General features: G+C 36.0%; 1 protein-coding gene across 2 annotated transcripts in view; it reads left to right on the top strand.

Annotated features, from left to right (window-relative positions):
* UBE2K (ubiquitin conjugating enzyme E2 K) overlaps window positions 1-3507 on the top strand; it is a 71751-nt gene extending 68244 nt beyond the window's left edge. For both annotated transcript variants that reach the window (XM_030314001.3, XM_030314002.1), the window contains 2 exons: window positions 1413-1541; window positions 1876-3507. In XM_030314001.3, the coding sequence (XP_030169861.1) occupies window positions 1413-1541; window positions 1876-1950 (204 nt within the window). In that variant the 3' untranslated portion in view covers window positions 1951-3507. The remainder of the gene's footprint in view (window positions 1-1412; window positions 1542-1875) is intronic.
* The last annotated feature ends 16690 nt before the right edge of the window (window positions 3508-20197 follow it).

The raw sequence follows: 20197 nt of genomic DNA, 5'->3' as shown, positions 1-20197 counted from the left end.
GCTGTTCACTCCTTGTTTAATGTATATACTTGTTAATATCGTCTGTTGTTTGTCTCAGAGTGCTTAGAATTAGGGTTTTACGTGCTACATATATACACTGTTCATTCCCTCTGGGTAGTCAAAACCATAGCTTGAGTCTCAGCTTTGAGTTCCTGTTGGAGATCTGAGCCTCAAAGCCTGAAGTTGGTCTAAGCACTTTCTTCTTGTTCTTAAAACAGTTCAATAATTTGACTTATTCTCTTATTAAGAATTAACATGGTAGAAACTAGGTTTTTCATTTTAATATACAGTAGAAGCTTATCAGTCTTAAAATATTCAATACTTTTAAAAGAAGTATTAAAGTGAATTGAATAGTTATTTTAAATTTATACGTCACTTGTTAAGTAATGTTGGCCTCAGTATTTGAGAATAAATTTATCTCATTCCAATGAGAATGGGAAATACTACATTTTAAAAGTACTTTATGGGGGCGCCTGGGTGGCGCAGTCGGTTAAGCGTCCGACTTCAGCCAGGTCACGATCTCGCGGTCCGTGGGTTCGAGCCCCGCGTCAGGCTCTGGGCTGATGGCTCAGAGCCTGGAGCCTGTTTCCGATTCTGTGTCTCCCTCTCTCTCTGCCCCTCCCCCGTTCATGCTCTGTCTCTCTCTATCCCAAAAATAAAATAAACGTTGAAAAAAAAAAATTTAAAAATAAAAAAAAAAGTATTTTATGGTACTTTTAAGAGATAAGTTCATAAACCTTTCAAAACATGATGTAAATCAGGGCACCTGCCTGGCTTGTTCTGCGGAACATGCGACTCTTGACCTCATGGTTGTGAATTCGAGCCCCAAGTTGGGTGTAGAGGTTACTTAGAAATAAAATCTTTTTTTTTTCCTTTAAGTAGTTTCCATGCCCAACATGGGGCTTGAACTCAACCCCATGATCAAGAGTCCCATGCTCTCCAACTGACCCAGCCAGGTGTCCCCAAAATAAAATCTTTAAAAAAACAAACAGGCATTGCACATGGCATATCCTTAAATCACTGTATGCTAATACAGCTCTAGCAAAACAGTGAAGTCTAGTTGTATTCTGTCATGAACTGTGGTTAGTACAAAGGTCAGTTACATTTATTAGTGAATGTCCACCTAGTTTTAGAAGCAAATAATTCTGTTTAGTTGTATATTGTTTGACACTTCACGTCCAACTTAGGCTCTGGTCATCATCTGGAGGTTCATGGGTTCAAGCTCCACATTGGGCTTACACTGGCAGTGCAGAGTTTGCTTGGGATTCTCTCTTTGCCCTTCCCCTGTTTGTGCATGTGTTCTCTCTCTCAAAGTAAATAAACTTAAAAAAAAGAAAAGAAACGAGTTCTTAGGCAATTAAGTATTGAATACTACTGTATTGTCATGTCATTTGATTTTTTTCTCCATATAGTACAAACAAAATCCTGAAATGTTCAAACAGACAGCTCGACTTTGGGCACATGTGTATGCTGGAGCACCAGTTTCTAGTCCAGAATACACCAAAAAAATAGAAAACTTATGTGCTATGGGCTTTGATAGGGTAAGTATATAAAAGCATACTTATTTTGATACATTTATTGATTGACTTAAAATTATTGCTGCAAATCCTTGGCTGACTAAAGTGTTTCAAAGATACTCTCTAAATCTAGTTTTGATAAACTTTCTTCTGTTATTATAATCAGTGATTTTTCTTTTCCCTTTGCTAATTCCAGTCATTGGTTTAGGAGCTTTTTATGCACTACGAATGCCAGGCAACTTAAAAAAAAAAAGAAAACAAGGTGTGATTTCTCAATATAAAGATAGTGCATGATTCAGTATTTTAAAAATATTTTCTTGAGATTTGATTTTTTTGTGTTCCCTTTTCTTCTCTACAGAATGCAGTAATAGTGGCCTTGTCTTCAAAATCATGGGATGTAGAGACTGCAACAGAATTGCTTCTGAGTAACTGAGGCATAGAGAAAGAGCTGCTGATATAGTCAAGCTTGCCCTTTCTTGAGGAGCATCAACATCTGTTATTTTTAGGATTCTGCATAGATTTCTTTTAAACTGGCATTCTTGCCTAATGATGTTATCTAGGCACCATTGGAGACTGAAAAAAAAATCCCTGCTCTGTAAATAAAGCTAATTAAACGTCTGTGTAAATTTAAAAAGGGGAAATACTTTAATTTTTTTCTTAATAGTGTAAAAATTCTTTGAGCTAAGCTGAAACCATGGAAAAAACATGCTACTTTAGTGTTTAGCAGTGTACCAAGACTAGCAAGAGTTTGCTTCAGGATTTCGTTGAATAATTAAGATAATATTTTGAGTGTGTCAGGGCCATTCAAATTGTTGGTGTTGCATCACAGCTACCTTAACTGTTTTTAACATGGATCCTCTGTGCCTGTGAATTTACTTGCATGCTTGTACTTGACTTCTTAGGATGGGTAGCTGAAAAGACCACCATTTTAAGCATTTGAGAATTCTTAAATATGAGATTTATCCAGAATTGAAGATGGTGACCTATTCAGAGCCTTTTTGTCCTTGTCCACAGACTGGGACACCATATCTATTTTTCCCCCTCTTACCACACACAGCTAATATTCTGATGGTAAATTTGTATTCTGTATTTGTTGAGGAAATAATGCCGAGGGGCATTACCCCTTGCTCCATTTTTAGGTCGTCCATTTGGAATGTTTTGTTACAATTCTCCACTCCTAAAACTTTCCTGTGTGAGTAATAATGTAAAAATGGAGCTGCCAATTTTGTTCCTCTTGCAGAAACAGCAAATATTTGATGTTGCAGTATTCCCAAGATTTAATGAAAGAACCCAACTTAGTTTTTCAGTGAATTTGACATCTTTCTATTTTTAAACTGATGAAATTTTCTTTGAGCTCTTCCAAGGATGCAATCAACTATTTGCAGTTTTTTAGCCTAATTTTGGCTTTATAGAGATTGCTTTATCAGGTACTTTAAAAGTCACTCTTGCTTGCATTTACCCCTATTGACACATGAAAGCTGTGTGGTGTTTTACTGTACATACTTCACATACACATAGGAATAGAAGTGTGTTATAAATCTAGCTTTCTTTATGATGTTTCTGATAATATGAGAATTGAAAACTTTACCTTTTCTTGTACATAGTCAGACTTTCTATTCGTATTAAAGTTACATTTCATTCTAAGTTCAAAAGTTTGAAAATTATTAGTTTTGCAAGCTCAAACACTAATGTGACCATTTTATGAAGACTGAAATGGACTTATGCAGTCAGTTCTATACATAGAAACACAGTTCTTATTAAATTTTCAGGACCAATGCAAAATAACAAAAATGTAATGGAATGAGAATGAATTAAAGTAAGGCTGTATATTGAAAGTCATATTATAAAAGGTTTGCTTTCTTCAAGTGTTATTTATCCTAAATTACAATCGTTAAGTGTTTGCAAAATAATTTTGAACCATAAATTCAGCATAATTTCATTTGACTTCTCAATAATCTTAGAAGCAATAAAAGAACCATTATTAAATATATTGTAATGTTAAAGATGTGAAGGTTCTTCCAAAAACTTGTAAGGCTTTCCTAATTAATAGTAAGCTCTTGTAGTTGATATTATTGCATACTAAACACAAGTTGGTATGTTTTTTTCCCCTATGTGTTTGCTTAAGTATAAATTCCTTTATACAATCACCTCCTTTAATTGTTATAGTTTAGTTACTTTCTAAGATGCCAAAGGAAATAAGATTTTTCTTTATTTATTTTAAATAGCTAAAACCTTGTACTTTATATTTTGAAGTAAGGTTGGGATTGTGTGAAAATGTGAACAGTTTTGTTCTACTGTTGGTTAGAATTAACTTTTTTTTTTTTTTTTAAGTGGAGGGTGGCTTGGTAATACTTGGATTATTTTAAATATCAAACACATCTACCCAATTTACTATTTGCCTGTATTATCAGGGCATATTTAATTCTCCTGTGGTTAGACAAAAGAACGAACTCAGAGATTACTAAAGTCAAGCATTACATACTTAGCTCTTGGAGGCAGCTATACCTTTATACCTTGCCTTTGATTTTTATGCATATTAACCCCATCTACTCCTCTAACTACTCAGTGCCCAGGAAATTGAAAAGTACAATATTTGGTATGAGAGGTTCTCCATAATGCAGTTTTCATTTCAAAAATTTATTTACCTCATTTACATTAAATGTGATAATTCCTCTTTCTGATGTATTTCCCACTGCCCTTCTTCTTTTTTATTTCTCTACAGATAGATGTATTTCCCCAAACATAGAAATTAAGGCAATTGCTTTTTTTCCTTTGGTCTTACATGTTTGGGAAAAGGACACTGAAAGTGCAGGTCTAGGGGAAAGGTACCCTGGTAGAAATTATTTTTATAATTCTCAGTTTTTTGTGATTCGTCGGTTGTAAAGGCCTCAAAAATTATGGTTAAATATATATATATAAATTTATATATATATAAATTTATATATATAAATTTATATATAAATATATAAACTATGTACAAGAATATATATATCCTTGTACATAGTCAAGAATATTTATATATATAAAATAGTATCTCATTTAGAGCAGGCAGATTTGCTAGAGGTCACTGATAATCTAGTAGGCTTTTATTATAATTGGGTTTATTTCCTGGGTATGTGCCCGACTTTTAAAAGGACAAATACTTGTATAGTATTTCACTACAGATTACTGAATGAATGAATAGCAATTTGTCACCCAAATAAGTATACAGTAGATGGTTTATAAATATTTGAGGAACTTTGTACTAAATTAGATTCTGAGTTGGCTACCCAAAATATTTGGAATTGTGACTGTGGTTTACTTAAACACATAACACATAAAAGTATGTATATGTTTGGATTCTGAGTATTTTGCTTTTGAGGAGAGTAATCTATGAAATGAACCTAAGACTGACTTTTTTTCTTTTTGGAAGTATTTCACATTTGTGATTGTTGGTGGCGCTTAAAACTATGCAAAAATAATTTTTTTAAAGTAACTCTAAGAAAGAATTGGCATTTAAACTGGATATTGCTTATTTTATGCACTACAGAATACAACACATTGTGTTACTATTTAGGCTGCTTATTAATAAGTTTATCGATGTGAAAAAGCAGATCTTGGCTATAAGTGTATGCCTGATTTGAGCTTTTAAAACTCTGCAATAGGGGTATGATTATGATTCCACAATACAGGAAATTATAGGAATACAATAAAGCATTTTTATTGTTTTAAAGATTTAAGATGGATTCAGGCACGGAAGGGTTGGAGCCAGGTATACTTTCTTGTACAAAGATGGAATCAATGTTTGGATGTGAAAAAGGAAGCTGTCTGTTTACAGTTAATTTTATTTCATGGACTTTAGAAAATGATGTTGTATTAATCACTTTTTCTAGTTCAAGAAATTTCAATTCCAGGGTACAAACCATTGATTTAAAAAATTTGCATTTCCATTCCTTTAGTACCAGTTTAAAATAAATGCTTAACATCAACGTTTGCTATCACTGGGGAAGAAGGCAATTTGAAGTACTTACTGATAAATGGCCTTTTTCTCAAATGTTACTTTTCTGCAGTGTCTAACACATAATGTCACATGTTCTGTTTGCACTGTTGCAATATGGATCAAAAATCTTGTGGCATAGGGATAGGGGAATGTTAGTATCTCCCTTGTCCTGTTTGTTCTGTTACTACTTTATTGGACTGATCTACCCTCATAAACCTGTGATCACCTAAATGTAAGTTGTGAATGTGTCACCTTTTGCTTGGTTATTTCAACCATGCTGCTATATATAATCAGGTGTGGCACAGTTTATCAGTTTGGTTCTAGGGGGTGAGTGAATACAAATCATTGCACTGTGCTGTTAAACGATCCTTGTGTGCTTGCTGTTACCTACTTTTTACAGGCATCATAATAAAAGCTAGACTATTTCTTTGGGGGGAAAGAGACTTATTTAATGTAATTTAAAGACTTTTCCAATAGAAAATGAAATACTATTGAAAATATCTATTTTTTAGCTTTCAGCAATTGATGGTGCTTTGTTGTGGTGTCTGCTGGAAGTCTACTGCCATTATAGGGATTCTCATTAACCTCACTGAGAAAGAACCTTGCTTGTTAGCTTCTCTAGATCTCTATTCTAAACAATCTGTTAGTGATGATAAATTCTGTAGGAGGGTCTATTCTGAGCCATTAACTTCCTGTAAGGGGAAAATGGGTGGGTTAACCAGAAAGACCATTGAAACAGGGTGGGTTATGGGTGGAGGGTTGGGTATTTGTCTTGAGAATTAAAAGCTACGAAACACTTTTGTACACAACTGATTTTTTAAAAAATAAACACATTTTTAAAGATGTTGAATTTTTTTTCCCCCTTACTGGGAATTCTTAAAAATAAATGCATGCATGTTTTCCCCTGAAAATGGTTATATCTTCTTTCTGGGTACTCCTCTTAGGGATAGGCAGTTAAGCTTCCACATTGCTTTGAGCAAGAAAAGAACCAAGTAGATAGGTCTCTTAGACAAAGTTCATAGTGATGAGCATATGATGATAAGTGGAATAAATTATATTGGGTCTTTGAATTTAAAACTGCATTGAAACTTGAATTCTAAAGTTATTTATTTGAAAATAGAACATTGGTTAGGTTCGAATCCAAAATTTAGAGTAATCCAGAATGAATCTGTACTGAAAGTAATGTTTATTCTTTTTTTATATATACACAAATCATTCTGGAAATGAGGGTGCCTGTTACCATGGAAAAAACTGAATTGTTTCAGAAAGTCCTGGGTTACTATCCTTGGAGTACCCCCTACCTCCAATTCTGATAATTAAGAGAGGCTGTGTTGGTTAGGGTTTGTACTAGTTCTTTCACAGGGCGAATCTGATTGTTACTTTATGTCTCTAGGGCATTCATAACCAGCTTTCAGCAGACCTATGACTTTTCTGTAGCCTGGAGATGGAATTGCTCCTGGCTGGAATACCAGCATGAAGTCCTCTTTTCATGGAGCAAGCTGAATCTTTACATATTAAATCAAGAATAACAGATGGAATTCAAGTGAGCTCTCATACCCATCCCTAGCAAAGGATGGTCAGTCAGGTTTAAAGATTTTCAGTGAAAAGCATGAAATTTACTGATCCCTTTTAGAAGTATATCCCACAGTAATGTATCTGCTCATGGATTTATGTAATGTTCAATTTACCCCATTTAATTTCAGTAAAAAGACATTAAAGCACAACTTAACTCTATTTAATCTTCCTATTGTAAATTATCTTTTAATTAGATACAGAACCAAGGTCAAGAAAGCCAAGCTGTTTAAATACTCTGTACAATATTTGTAGAGCCTTTTTTAAAGTATACATAGGTAAAGCAAGACAAGTACTATAAAACTGGACATTGGAGAAACCCAAAGTATATTTTAATTCTTACAGAGTTAATATACCTAATACTGTGTTTCTCATTTACAGCATAAAAGCTTTACTGCATATGCAGAATATACCTACCTTGATTGAAGGGCAGCTAGCAGTGTCTTTTCTTCACATACACCGCTAACATAGAGTTGTTTAGTTATTGTATTTGTTCCTCAGTTCATTTTTAATATGTGAGATCTATATATTCCTTTTGGTACACATTATTATTTGCATTAGATGAGTGACCTTTGTGTTTTGAGCAATATTGAGGAGCAAGAGTAATGACATTGGCATTGCACTGATATTCTTCTAACAATATAGAATTCTAGAATTTTAAGGAGAAAGGGTGACCTTACAGTCTCATTCCTTTATATATATGTAATTAAATGAGTTAGATACCCAGAGACATGGGGGTTTTGTTGTAAACCCATCATACTGTTATTTATATGTCCCTACTAAACTTGGTAGCATTTTAAGACCTGTAATGCTATTCTTGTTTTCCTTAAAAATAGGAAATATGGAGGGATCATTTGCAAGCATGAAAAGGAAAACCAGTTCAGGTGGGAGTAAGGTCTTCAAGGAAAGTGTACCCAAACCAGTCAAACCAATGGTATGAATTAAACAGAATGTTTTGGTAAACTAATTTCAACCGTAATTAAGGTTCCATGACTTCTGATGTTGCTTTACCTGTACCAAACATACTTTTTTTTTCTGTTTTTGGAATAAGAAAATAGCATTCTTTGTTTATCAAACCCATAAAAAATGACCTTTTTAAACCATAAAATCTAACTGACCCTAAAAACTATTTCATTCCATTTTTTTATTTTAATATTTTATTCCACCTCAGTTACTTCTATAGTTGTATGTCATACTTCTGTGTATATGAGGAGAGCTGTAGCTCCTTTCAGGTCAGCCTTAAGATGTCATGGCACAGGAGTAGTCAGAAGGCAACATTTTTTATAAAGGAACGAATTTGGAGTGCCTTGCTGGCTCAGTTGGTAGATCATGCGGCTCTTGATCATGGGGTTGTGAGTACAAGCCCTACACTGGGCATAGGACTTACTTCTCCCACACCCCAACCCCCATAAAACAAAGAAAAATGAATTCAGGGTAATAGTAATTAACATGGTTGATTTTCCTTTAAAAATGTTTTCCAAATGATAAATGTGTATTTTTAACAACCATCAGTAGGGAAGTGGAAAATCTATAATCCTTTTCCTACCTGTAGTACTAATCCATTGAGACCATAGCTTTTAAATGTTTCTGGTGGGTTTTTTAAATACGTATTTTTAAGTTTACTTAAGGAACCTCTACCCCCAAAGTGGGGCTCGAACTCAGGACTCCAAGATCAAAAGTTGCATGCTCTTCCAGCTGAGCCAGCATTAGAAGCCACTAAATGCTTCCGGTTTTTGTTTTTATTTTACCTAAGCAATGTACTCACCTCTCTATAAGTAACTCTAGGCTTTGTTAACACTAAGTTAATTATATTTCTGTGCCATCAATTATACCTACTATCTCTTGACCTCCCTATTTTTGTCCCTAACCTTTACCTTCATTTAGTATAGATGGTCCCTGACTTAGAATGGTTTGATTTACTTTTTTTTTTTTTTTAACTTTATGATGGTGTGCAAAAGCAATATGCATTCATTAGAAGCTATACTTTGGATTTTGGTCTTTTCCTGGGTTAGTAGTATGCAGTATGATATTCTCTTACGATGCTGGGCAGTAGAAGTGATCTGCAGATGTCAGCCACATGATTATGAGGGTAAATAATGATACACTTAGAACCTTTCTGCACACATATAGCCATCCTGTTTTTTACGGTTAGTGCAGTATTCAATAAATTACGTGAAGTATTCACTTCATTATAAAATTGACTTTGTGTTAAATTATTTGGCCCCACTGTAGGCCAATGTAAGTGTTTTGAGAATGTTTAAAATAGGCTAAGCTGTAATGTTAGGTATATTAAGTGCATTTTCAATTTATGATATTTTCAGCTTACTATTGTTTTAATGGTACATAACTCCATTGTAAATTGAGAAAGATCTGTAATGGAATTTAGGTTGAGGGAGGACTGTTGCATACATGAAAGCATTGAGAAAGTAGGGTGACTTTGGGGGCAGGATATGTATAGGTAAGGGGCACCTACTCGAATAGAAATTGCTTTGGAACTGATGTAGAGTTAAAGAAAAAGTAAACTGAAAACAAGGAAGTTATATCTAGATTGAGGTAATAATTAGAAGGTGAAGATAGAAGGAAAAGATTATGAAAGGAAGGAAAGGCAAAATGATGAAAAGGCACAAAGATCAAGGTTTTAAACCTGAGAAGGGCAGGGTAGGAAGGGAAAAGAGTGCTGTGTGGGAGGGAAGACATCCATGTAGGGACTGCAACCAAAAACCTTATCCCTAAATGGTAATCCTTTTAATGTGCCCACGTTGCCCTTCCAACCTTCTATCACCAACTCTCAGCTTAATTCAGTAGATTAATACTTTGTTCACTGGGCCTTTGAGGAGCTGCTTCTTTTTCCAGACATAACTCCTTATACTCTTTATTACTTTCCATAGGTCTTATTTAGATTTTTTACATCACCCAGCAGTTCTTTTTCCCAATACCTCTTTCCATTAAACTGTTTATGCTTTTTTTTTTTTTTCTCTTCTGCCTATTTCACTTTCTGTCATACTTAACAAATGCTGCTTCCTGAATAGTTTGCTTCCTTGACCTTTTCTTTAGTCTTTAACTCTGACAGTTTAGGTCTGGCTTACATCATTAATCTGAAAATTGGTCTGAAAATTCTGCAGCCTTTCGAATTAGAGATGATAAAAAAAACGAGCACTTTACTTGTCCAGAGGTAACATGATGACTGGCATTGTAGACTGAGAATATGGGTTTTCTAGCCAAAATCTTTCTTGTTTTATTTTAAAAGCATTTTGTGTGTGTATGATAAAAATATGCTCATTCAGGAAACTTAGACTTAAATTAAGTCCTAATCCTATTTCCTAGAATTTACTTAATATTCTGGAGTATTCTTTAATGTACTGTTTTTATACAACTAAGCCAATACTTGTCAATATTCAGCTTTTTAAAACATAATCACAGCTCTTTAAAATTTTTTTATGTAAATATTTTAAATGGCTATAGGTAAGCCATTGAGTAGGGTTATCATATTTTACATACCAGTTACCCTACTAGAGGTGTAGATTGTTTTGGATTTTTCTCTGTTACACATTATGCTGCATGGGCTTCTGATTAAAAACATGATGGGTACCGCAAATGCTTTAATACTAGCTTCCTCCTAAAACTGGACTGAAATGACATATTTTTAAAAGTAGTAATCTATAGAGACGAAGCATGGAAAAGAAAACAATGCCAGAATACTTTTGGAAGATGGAAAGCAGACAGGAGTAGAAACTGATTTATTAGTAGAGCACATGTAGTTCAAACCTAATTGTTTACAGGAGTGTTTATTTTAAAAGCAAGATGATTTGTTCCTTAAGACTCAAAGACCTAGAGGTAGGAGAAAACAGACCTTGGAGAATGTGGGTATGAAATGTTGGGCTGGGAGTGGGGATTGGTTGACAATGTATTTCCTTCTACCCAGTAAGGTAAGTAGCTAGGTTACTACTCTATCCTTACCATGGAAGTAGAAGTACTCTTGAGAATTTAAAACAAGTCTTCAGATTGAGATACTGTTATAGATTGGAAATGGAGATCAATTAAAATTCTGTATACTTGGATGGTAGATTCCTGGTTTCTAGAATGCTGACAGTTAAGTCTCAAGGAAAAGGAGACAGGATCCTTTTCTGTAGAAATTCCATCATCCCAGAGAAAAGACCTTCAAAGAGATTCAGACATTTGGAGATTTTCCAATGAGAAAGCAAAGTTCCCTACCCAGTGAACCTCAAAGTATGAACAAACTCAAGAATTACCAGATTAAAAAAAATTTTTTTTTTAACATTTATTTTTGAGAGAAAGAAGGAGACACAGAATCTGAAGCACGCTCCATGCTCCAGTATGTCAGCACAGAGCCTGACATGGGACTGGAACTCATGAACCGTGAGATCATGACCTGAGCCGAAGTCCGATGCTTAACTGACCGAGCCACCCCTCAAGAATCACCAGATTTTTGAAGATTGCTCCACCAGTAATGACCAAGACCAAAACAGGATCAATACAGGGAGAAGAAAATCTGAAAATATAACTATCTTCAAAGATAAGATATTACATCCATGAGAAAAGTACAGAATGCTTTATATAAAGTAGATTTTGTAAATTATAGTTCACATAAAATTTAGTTAAAACATTTGAAGTTTAAGGAGTACAATAAAAATTTTAAAATACAGAATGTTTGAAATTACAAGACCACTCCAGAAGGTTCAACATCTGGTTAATGGGACTTCTTAAAATGGAATGAGGCAAAGTATTAAAAAAATAATCAGGGAGGTACTCATGGGTGGCTCAGTGGTTATATGTCTGACTTCAGCTCAGGTCATGAACTCACCGTTTGAACTCTACGCTGGGCTCTGCGCTGACAGTGTGGAACCTGTTGGGATTCTCTCTCTCTCTCTCTCTCTCTCTCTCTCTCTCTCTCTCTCTCTTTCTCTCTCTCTCTCTGCCATTTAAGGACACTCCTCTCTACTTTGAAAAAGCCTACTGCACACCCCACACAATGAATGAAAAAAACACCCACAGCGGGACATATTTTGTTTCAGAACATTAGGAAAATGAGACAGCCCAAAAAATGGAATTGGGTATAAGAATTTCATCGTTTCTTAATGATACAGGAAGCTAGGACAATGAAGCAGTGACTTAGAAGTTTTGAGTCAATATTATTTTTTAATATTTATTTTGAGAGTGAAGAGGGTAAGGGTAGAGAAGACAATCACAAGCAGGCTCTGTGCTGTCAGTGCAGAGCAGGACTTTGGGCTCAAATTCAAACCATGAGATCATGACCTGAGCTGAAATCAAGATGCCCAACTGAGCTACCAAGGCACCCGAGTCAAAATCATTTCTAAGTATTCCCAGCTGAGGTGTCTGTAGACTAAAGATACTTTCATATATTCAAGGTCTCAAAACATTTTCGTGTTTCATTATCTTTTTCCTGGGAAGCACCTAAGTGATACACTCGCCAAAATGGAGGAGTAAGCCATACAAAAGAAAGACAGCTACAACATAGGAACTGGTGATGTCTGGAATGAGTGAAGAGAAATCCAGAATGTCAGCTCTGCAGCAAGCCTAAGCAGCCATTCCAATACATAGAGGACCAGAAGAATGAAATAGTCTGGAGTAGATCAACAAAATGAAAGGAGCTGATATATTATCTAATATATTTTTACCATGTATAAAATTACATTGCAGTTAACTGGAATGCAAGGAAAAGATTGACAATATTGGGTACATAGAAAAGTAATCAAAAAAATGTAAAAAAGGTATGGTCTTTTGGCAATCAATAACCATATAGTCCTAATGTAAACTATTATATCAGAGTTGTCAAATACTAAGACATGAAGAAAGGAAATGGTCTGTCTTTATGTTTTAAATCAGTGAATACAAATGTAGTATAAGTTTTCATACTATTTTGAAAATGTCTTTATAGAATGCAATGAGATGTGTGTCAAGATATGCTGTGTGCTTTTAACAGACTTGCTGAGATGTAATCACATACCGTATTATTCACCTATTTAAAATGTACAGTTCAGTGGTTTTTAGCATATTTAGAGTCAGGCATCTGTTAGCTCGATTTTAGTCCATTTTCATTACCCCAAAACAAAACTCTGCAGCCTTTTACTAGTCATGTGTTTGGTTTTTTTTTTTTATTTTTTTTTCAACGTTTTTTATTTATTTTTGGGACAGAGAGAGACAGAGCATGAACGGGGGAGGGGCAGAGAGAGAGGGAGACACAGAATCGGAAACAGGCTCCAGGCTCTGAGCCGTCAGCCCAGAGCCCGACGCGGGGCTCGAACTCACGGACCGCGAGATCGTGACCTGGCCGAAGTCGGACGCGTAACCGACTGCGCCACCCAGGCGCCCCACTAGTCATGTGTTTTTTAACAATCTTTCAGGGGGCACCTGGATGGCTCAGTTTGTTGGACGTCTGACTGTTGATTTCCGTTCCGGTCATGATCCCATGGTTCAAGGGTTCGAGCCCTGCATCAGGCTCTGCACTGACAGTGTGCAGCCTGCTTGGGGTTCTCTCTCTCCCTCTCTGCCCCTACCCCGTGCTCTCTTTTTCTCAAAAGTAAATGAGTAAACTTTAAAAAGGAATCTTTTAGGAGCTGCTGGGTGGCATAGTTGGTTAAGCGTCGGACTCTTGATCTCATCTCAGATCTTGATCTCAGGGTCGTAAGTTCACGCGTCACTTTGGGCTCCGCACTGGGAGTGAAGCCTACCTTAAAAATCTTTTAGTAATAGTTCACTTAAAATCTATACTCATTACTTTGATAAAATAAAAAATGTATCAAACTACTCTTTTTTTTCCCCTTAATTAAGGACAATCTACAGAGGTTTGCTTTATTGCTAAAATACTTTCCTGTGATGTACTAATATATAGTAACACTAACATATGTGAAAGTGTCACCCCACTCTTGCTGAAATTTATGAATTTGTTTAAAAATACTTAATGCGAACATGCAAGAAATGTGGGTTTTTAAGATGTGATGGGGGCGGGCACCGGGGGGTGCTCAGTTGGTTAGGTGTCTGACTTTGGCTCAGGTCATGATCTTGCAGTTTGTGAGTTCAAGCCCCGTGCTGGGCTCTCTGCTGACAGCTCAAAGCCTGGAGTCTGCTTCAGATTCTGTGTCTTCATCTCTCTCTGCCCGTCCCCTGCCTGTGTTCTCGTTCTCTCTCTTTGTCTCTCAAAAATAAACATTAAAAAATTTTTTTAATAAATGAAAATTTAAAAAAAGATACACTGTGATTGGGAACCTTTCAAGGGCTGATTTGTATTGGTATGCCTCTCTGTTCAGGTCTCTTGTTCACTTGAATTTTGCAGTCTTAATTATTTCTTAAGAAATTAGAATATTTCTTAAGATGTACTTTTTAAAAATTCTTTTCATTTTACAATTGAAGAAACAGGATGGGCAACAGACCAGGACTCAATGAATAGTAACCTAACTGAACCAGATTTCAAACTTAGACATTTCTCACATCCCTACCTATGTTCTTATTTTACCATCCTATTAAGAAACATCTTAGTCATTTTCAAAACTACATTGAACATCTGATTTCCCTTTAGCATTTCAGTGCTGACTTCTGATTAAAACTAAAATGGATTGGCACATTTATCCCTCATTTCTCCTAAAGACCACATATAAAGGAATACAAGATAATTATACATATAAGCTGACAGCAATGAAGAAAAATAGGATAGACTCAAAAATGAATAAAAATCCTGCAAAGTAGGAACCAAATGGCTATGCACTAGAGCTATAAAAGGAAAAAGCTACAGCTTAGGTAAAATACAGAGAACTTTGAACTGTGGAGAAGGATGGGCCTTGAAGGAACTAGGTGTTGTGTGAAGATATAAGTTGGATAAGGGGCTAAAAATGGGAATTAAGTGAAAATGAGGATATATAACTTTCATTTGGTGGGGGGAGAGCAAGAGACAGCGTGAGCTTAAGGATCTAAAGGCACCCCTAAGATTTTAAGTAATCTCCACACCCAACGTGGGGCTCAAACTCACAACCCTGAGGTAAGAGTCGCATGCTCTTCTGAGGGCCAGGCACCCCTCCCTCCAGGATTATTTTAAGAAGAAGCCTGGCATTCAATAAACTATAGTCACAGTACTCTCAATCATCTTTCAGTGTCTATTAATCATATGCAGGAAACTAAGATAAAATTTGAGAAAAGCCTTCAACATGAAAGAGAAGCCAATGTGAAAAGAAAAAAAAAAAATAGCCTGGAGGAAATACCTTAGAAGTTAAAACAAATTAAGGTATTGATGTTGAAGAATTCATTGCACCCACCCAAAACGAACAGGATGCTATGAAAAAGAAACTTGGGGTGCCTGGGTGGCTCAGTTGGTTAAATGTCCAATTCTTGATTTAGGCTCAGGTCATGATCTCATGTTTGGTGGGATCAAGCCCTGTGTATAGCTCTGCACGGACAGTGCAGAGCCTGCTTGGGATTCTCCCCTCTCTCTCAAATAGATGTTAAAAACAAAACAGAGAGCTCTTAGAAATTTTAGTGATTACAGAGGTGCTTGGGTAGCTCAGTCAGTTAAGCCTCCAACTCTTGATTTGGGCTCAGGCCTCCTCTCACAGTTATGAGATGGAGCCCCATGCCTGGTTCTGTGCTGGGCATTAAGTTTGCTTCCCTCTGCCCCTCTCCTGCTTGTGCTCTCAAAAAAATTTTTTTCAATGATTACAAAGTTTAAATTTTTTTTTTTTTTTTTTTTAATTTTTGAGAGAGGCATGAGTAGGGGAGGGGCAGAGAGAGGGAGACAGAATCTGAAGCAGGCTCCAGGCTGCCAGCTGTCAGCACAAAGCTCGACACTGGACTCAAACTCAGGGATTTGACCTGAGCCAAAGTCAGACACTTAACCGACTGAGCCACCCAGGTGCCCCAATTTTCTCTTGGTTTTAAGGGGCCCCCAAAGCATTCCTTTTAATAATGTTAAGACCACTACCATCTGTCACCCACTTTATCACAACAAACTGCTTAAGAAACCAGTCCCAAGGAGGAAGCTGTAATCTTAACTGATTACTCAAACTTCTAAGACTCTTCAAGGCCTAATCCTATCATGGTTTGTGTGTGTCTGTGTCTGTGTTTGAGAGAGAACATGCACCTGAACAACAGAGAGAAGTGAGAGTGGGAGAGAGAAAAAGAATGAATCTTGACTCAACGTGGAACCCCATGCAAAGCTCGATCACACAACCCTGGGATCATGACCTGAGCCAAAATCAAGAGGCAGAAGCTCAGCCAACTGAACCACTCAGGAACCCTGCCTCAATCATACTTTCGATCTTGGTCTACTTTATTCACCCAATTCAAGACTCAGGGTTATTTGACAACACCTAAACTTTTAACCCTGTAAAGCTATTGCATGATCTAACCCAGTCTAACTGGCCCTCTCTTCACCTTCTTCCACCATGCCCTAATTCTTAGAATTGTCAGGAACAAAATTGAATCTTTATTACTTCCTGAGGCCACTCTTTCCCCCAGAGTCTCCTCAATTGGTGTTTATATTTTTTTGTTTTATCCTGTCATCTTTGAATAGAGACAGTTATACTTATCTTCCAACTTGTATTCTGTTTATGATCGCCTGATTGTTCTCAGTGTAATGTTGAATGAGTGTTGAGAGAAGAAATTAATTTAATGTAATTTTTAAATTTTGAACTAGCCTCATATTCTTGGAATGAACTCCACTTGGTCATGATATATTATCCTTGTTATATGATGTTGGGTTCAAGTTACTAATATATTTTTTTAATGTCTATTTATTTTTGAAAGAGCATGAGCAGAGGAGGGGGAGAGAGAGGAGGGGACAGGGGATCCAAAGTGGGCTCTGCACTGACAACAGCGAGCCTGGTGTGGGGCTTGAACTCATGACCTGAGCCAAAGTTGGATGCTCAACCGACTGAGCCACCCAGGTTCCCACAAGTTACTAATATATTTTGTTGAGAGTTTTTGCATCTGTGTTCATGAGGGATATTGCTCTGTAGTTTTCTTGTAATGTCTTTGGTTTGGCTAGTGATAGTCTCATAAGATGAATTGAGAAACTTTCCCTCCTGTTTCATTTCTTGAAGACATTTTGTAATACTCATATTATTTCTTTAAATGTTTCATATAATTTGCCTGTGAAACCATCTGGACCTGGGGTTTTCTTTTTTGGAAGATTTTGGGTACAAATTCAGTGTTTTTAATAGATATAGAACTATTCAGATTGTCTCTTTCATTTTGAGTAGATTTTGGGCTTTTCAAGGAAGTGGTCCATTTCATCCAGAATGTTAAATCTATGGGTATAGATTTTTTTTTTATTTTAATTTTATTTTTTTAATTTACATCCAAATTAATTAGCATATAGTGCAACGATTTCAGGAGTAGATTCCTTAATGCCTCTTACCCATTTAGCCCATCCCCCTCCAACAGCCTCTCCAGTAACCCTCTGTTCTCCATATTTAAGAGTCTCTTATGTTTTGACCCCCTGCCTGTTTTTAGATTATTTTTGCTTCCCTTCCCTTATGTTCATCTGTTCTGTATCTTAAAGTCCTCATATGAGTGAAGTCATATGATATTTGTCTTTCTCTAATTTCACTTAGTGTAACACCCTCCAGTTCCATCCATGTAGTTGCAAATGGCAAGATTTCATTCTTTTTGATTGCTGGGTAATACTCCATTGTATATATATCCCACATTTTCTTCATCCATCGATGGACATCTGGGCTCTTTCCATACTTTGGCTATTGTTGATAGTGCTGCTATAAACATTGGGGTGCATGTGTCCCTTCAAAACAGCATACCTGTATCCGTTGGATAAATACCTACTAGTGCAATTGCTGGGTTGTAGGGTAGTTCTATTTTTAGTTTTTTGAGGAAACTCCATACTGTTTTCCTGAGTGGCCTCACCAGCTTGCATTCCCATATGGGTATCGATGTTTCTGTAGTATTCCTTTATTGTTCTTTTAATGTCTGTGGGATATCTAGTGATAGCTCCTGTTTCATTCCTGATATTGGTAATTTATATCTTCTCCATTTTTTTCTTACTCATTCTGACTAGAGATTTATCAATCATTGCTTTATGAAAAAATCAGCTTTTGGTTCCATTTATTTTTTTTACTATTTTTTTTTTAACTTTCATTAATTTCCCTTTAATATTTATTGTTTACTTCTGTTTGCTTTGGGTTTAATTTTTGCTCATTTTTGTTAGGGTGGAGACTTCAGGTGCTGATTTTAGATCTTTTTTTTCTCATGTAAACATTTAATGCTAAAAATTTTTCTCTAAGCACTGCTTTAGATTTATCTCACACAAATCTTACTATGTTGTATTTAATTTTCTTTCAGACTAAATTGTTTTTTAATTCTTTTGAGACTTCCTCTTTGATCTAAGGACTAGTTTATTGCTTAATACCAGATATTTAGGGATTTTCTAAATATTTCTAATAATTGATTTATAATTTAGTTCTCTTGTAGTCTGATAAGAGAACTGTTTTTCAGTTCTGATAACAGATAAGAGATCTGTTTTTCAGATTTTTGTTACTTAAATTTGTTAAGATTTGCCATATGGCCCAGAATATCGTCCATATTGGTAAGTGTTCCATGTGTACTTGGAAAGAATATGTAATCTGACATTTTTGGGTGGAATATTCTGAATGTCAGGTAGGTCAAGTTGGTTGATGGTATTTCTCAGGTCATCTGTATCCGTACTGATTTCCTGCGTACTTATCAATTACTGAGAGCAGAATGTTGACCTCTCCAATTATATTTATGGTTTTATTTTTTTATATACTTTTTTTTTTCATCTTTTTGCCTTGTGTATATTGAAGTTCAGTTAATTTAGGTGCCCTGTGTTGGAGAATTGACATCTATCATTTTCTAATGTCCCTCTTTGTCTCTGATAGTATTCCTAGTTCTGAAGTCTATTTATGTGAAATTAACTATATACTCCACCTTTCTTCTGGGTAGTGTTTGCATGATATATTTCTCTTTATCCTTTTACTTTTAACATATCTGTGTCTTTATTTTTAAAGTAGATTTCTTGTAATTATATATACCATTGGATCTTGCTTTTTAATCCAGTCTAACAATCTTTTTATTTTTTTTTTTTAAATTTTAAGGTTTATTGATTTTGCAGAGACAGAGATAGCATGAATCAGGAAGGGGCAGAGAGAGAGGGAGACACAGAATCCGAAGCAGGCTCAGGCTGTGAACTATCAGCACAGAGCCTGACACGGGGCTCGAACTCACATGACTGCGAGATTATGACCTGAGCTGAAATCAGATGCTTAAACCGGCTGAGCCACCCAGGCACTCATATTTTTTTTTTTAAGATTTTTTTAAAAGTAATCTCTACACCTAGGGTGGGGCTTGAACTTACAACTCTGAGATCAAGAGTTGCATACTTCACTGACTGCACCAGCTAGGCACCCCCCACCCTTTTTAAAGATTTTACTTACAATCTCTTTTAATTTGTGTGTTTAGACCATTTACATCTAAAGTGATGATTGGGGCGCCTGGGTGGCTCAGCCGGTTGAGCGTCCAGCTTCAGCTCAGGTCATGATCTCCTGGTTCACAGGTTCAAGCCCTGAGTCAGGCTCTATGCTGACAGCTCGGAGCCTGGAGCCTGCTTCATGGATTCTGTGTCTCCTTCTCTCTCTGACCCTCCCCTGCTCACACTCTGTCTCTCTCTCAAAAATAAACATTTAAAAAAAGATAAAAAAGTGATCATTGATATGGTTAATTTAAAATTCTCAGTAGCTTTTTTAAATTTCACAGCCCAGATTCCTGAAGTTTAGACATGTATACTCCTTGTTATTCACCCTTCTTTACCCAACCTAGATTCTATGAACCATCATAATTATTCCTTGTCCCTTGCTTCCTGATCTTCTTTGCAAAGTCTCATGTGTCTGCCTACTCAATTGCTATACCTACATAGCAGAATTTACCTGGAGAAAAACACACAGAGTTATGCTGAATGTTCTCCCTGCGAGCTGATAACCACTATTTTCAAGTGTGCTTTTAGCACTTAGCTTCAATGTTATATCTCCCTAATCATTTCAGTTTTCCATTCTCTGATGTGACTATTGTACAACTTACTTGCTTCAAATCTCCAACAGCTACTTCTAATTTCTCACAGCTAATGAACTAATTT

Source organism: Lynx canadensis, chromosome B1 (genome assembly GCF_007474595.2).
Source record: "Lynx canadensis isolate LIC74 chromosome B1, mLynCan4.pri.v2, whole genome shotgun sequence".
NCBI lineage: Eukaryota > Metazoa > Chordata > Mammalia > Carnivora > Felidae > Lynx > Lynx canadensis.
The sequence above is the reverse complement of the archived record's forward strand: the minus strand, read 5'-3'. Positions and strand labels throughout refer to the sequence as shown.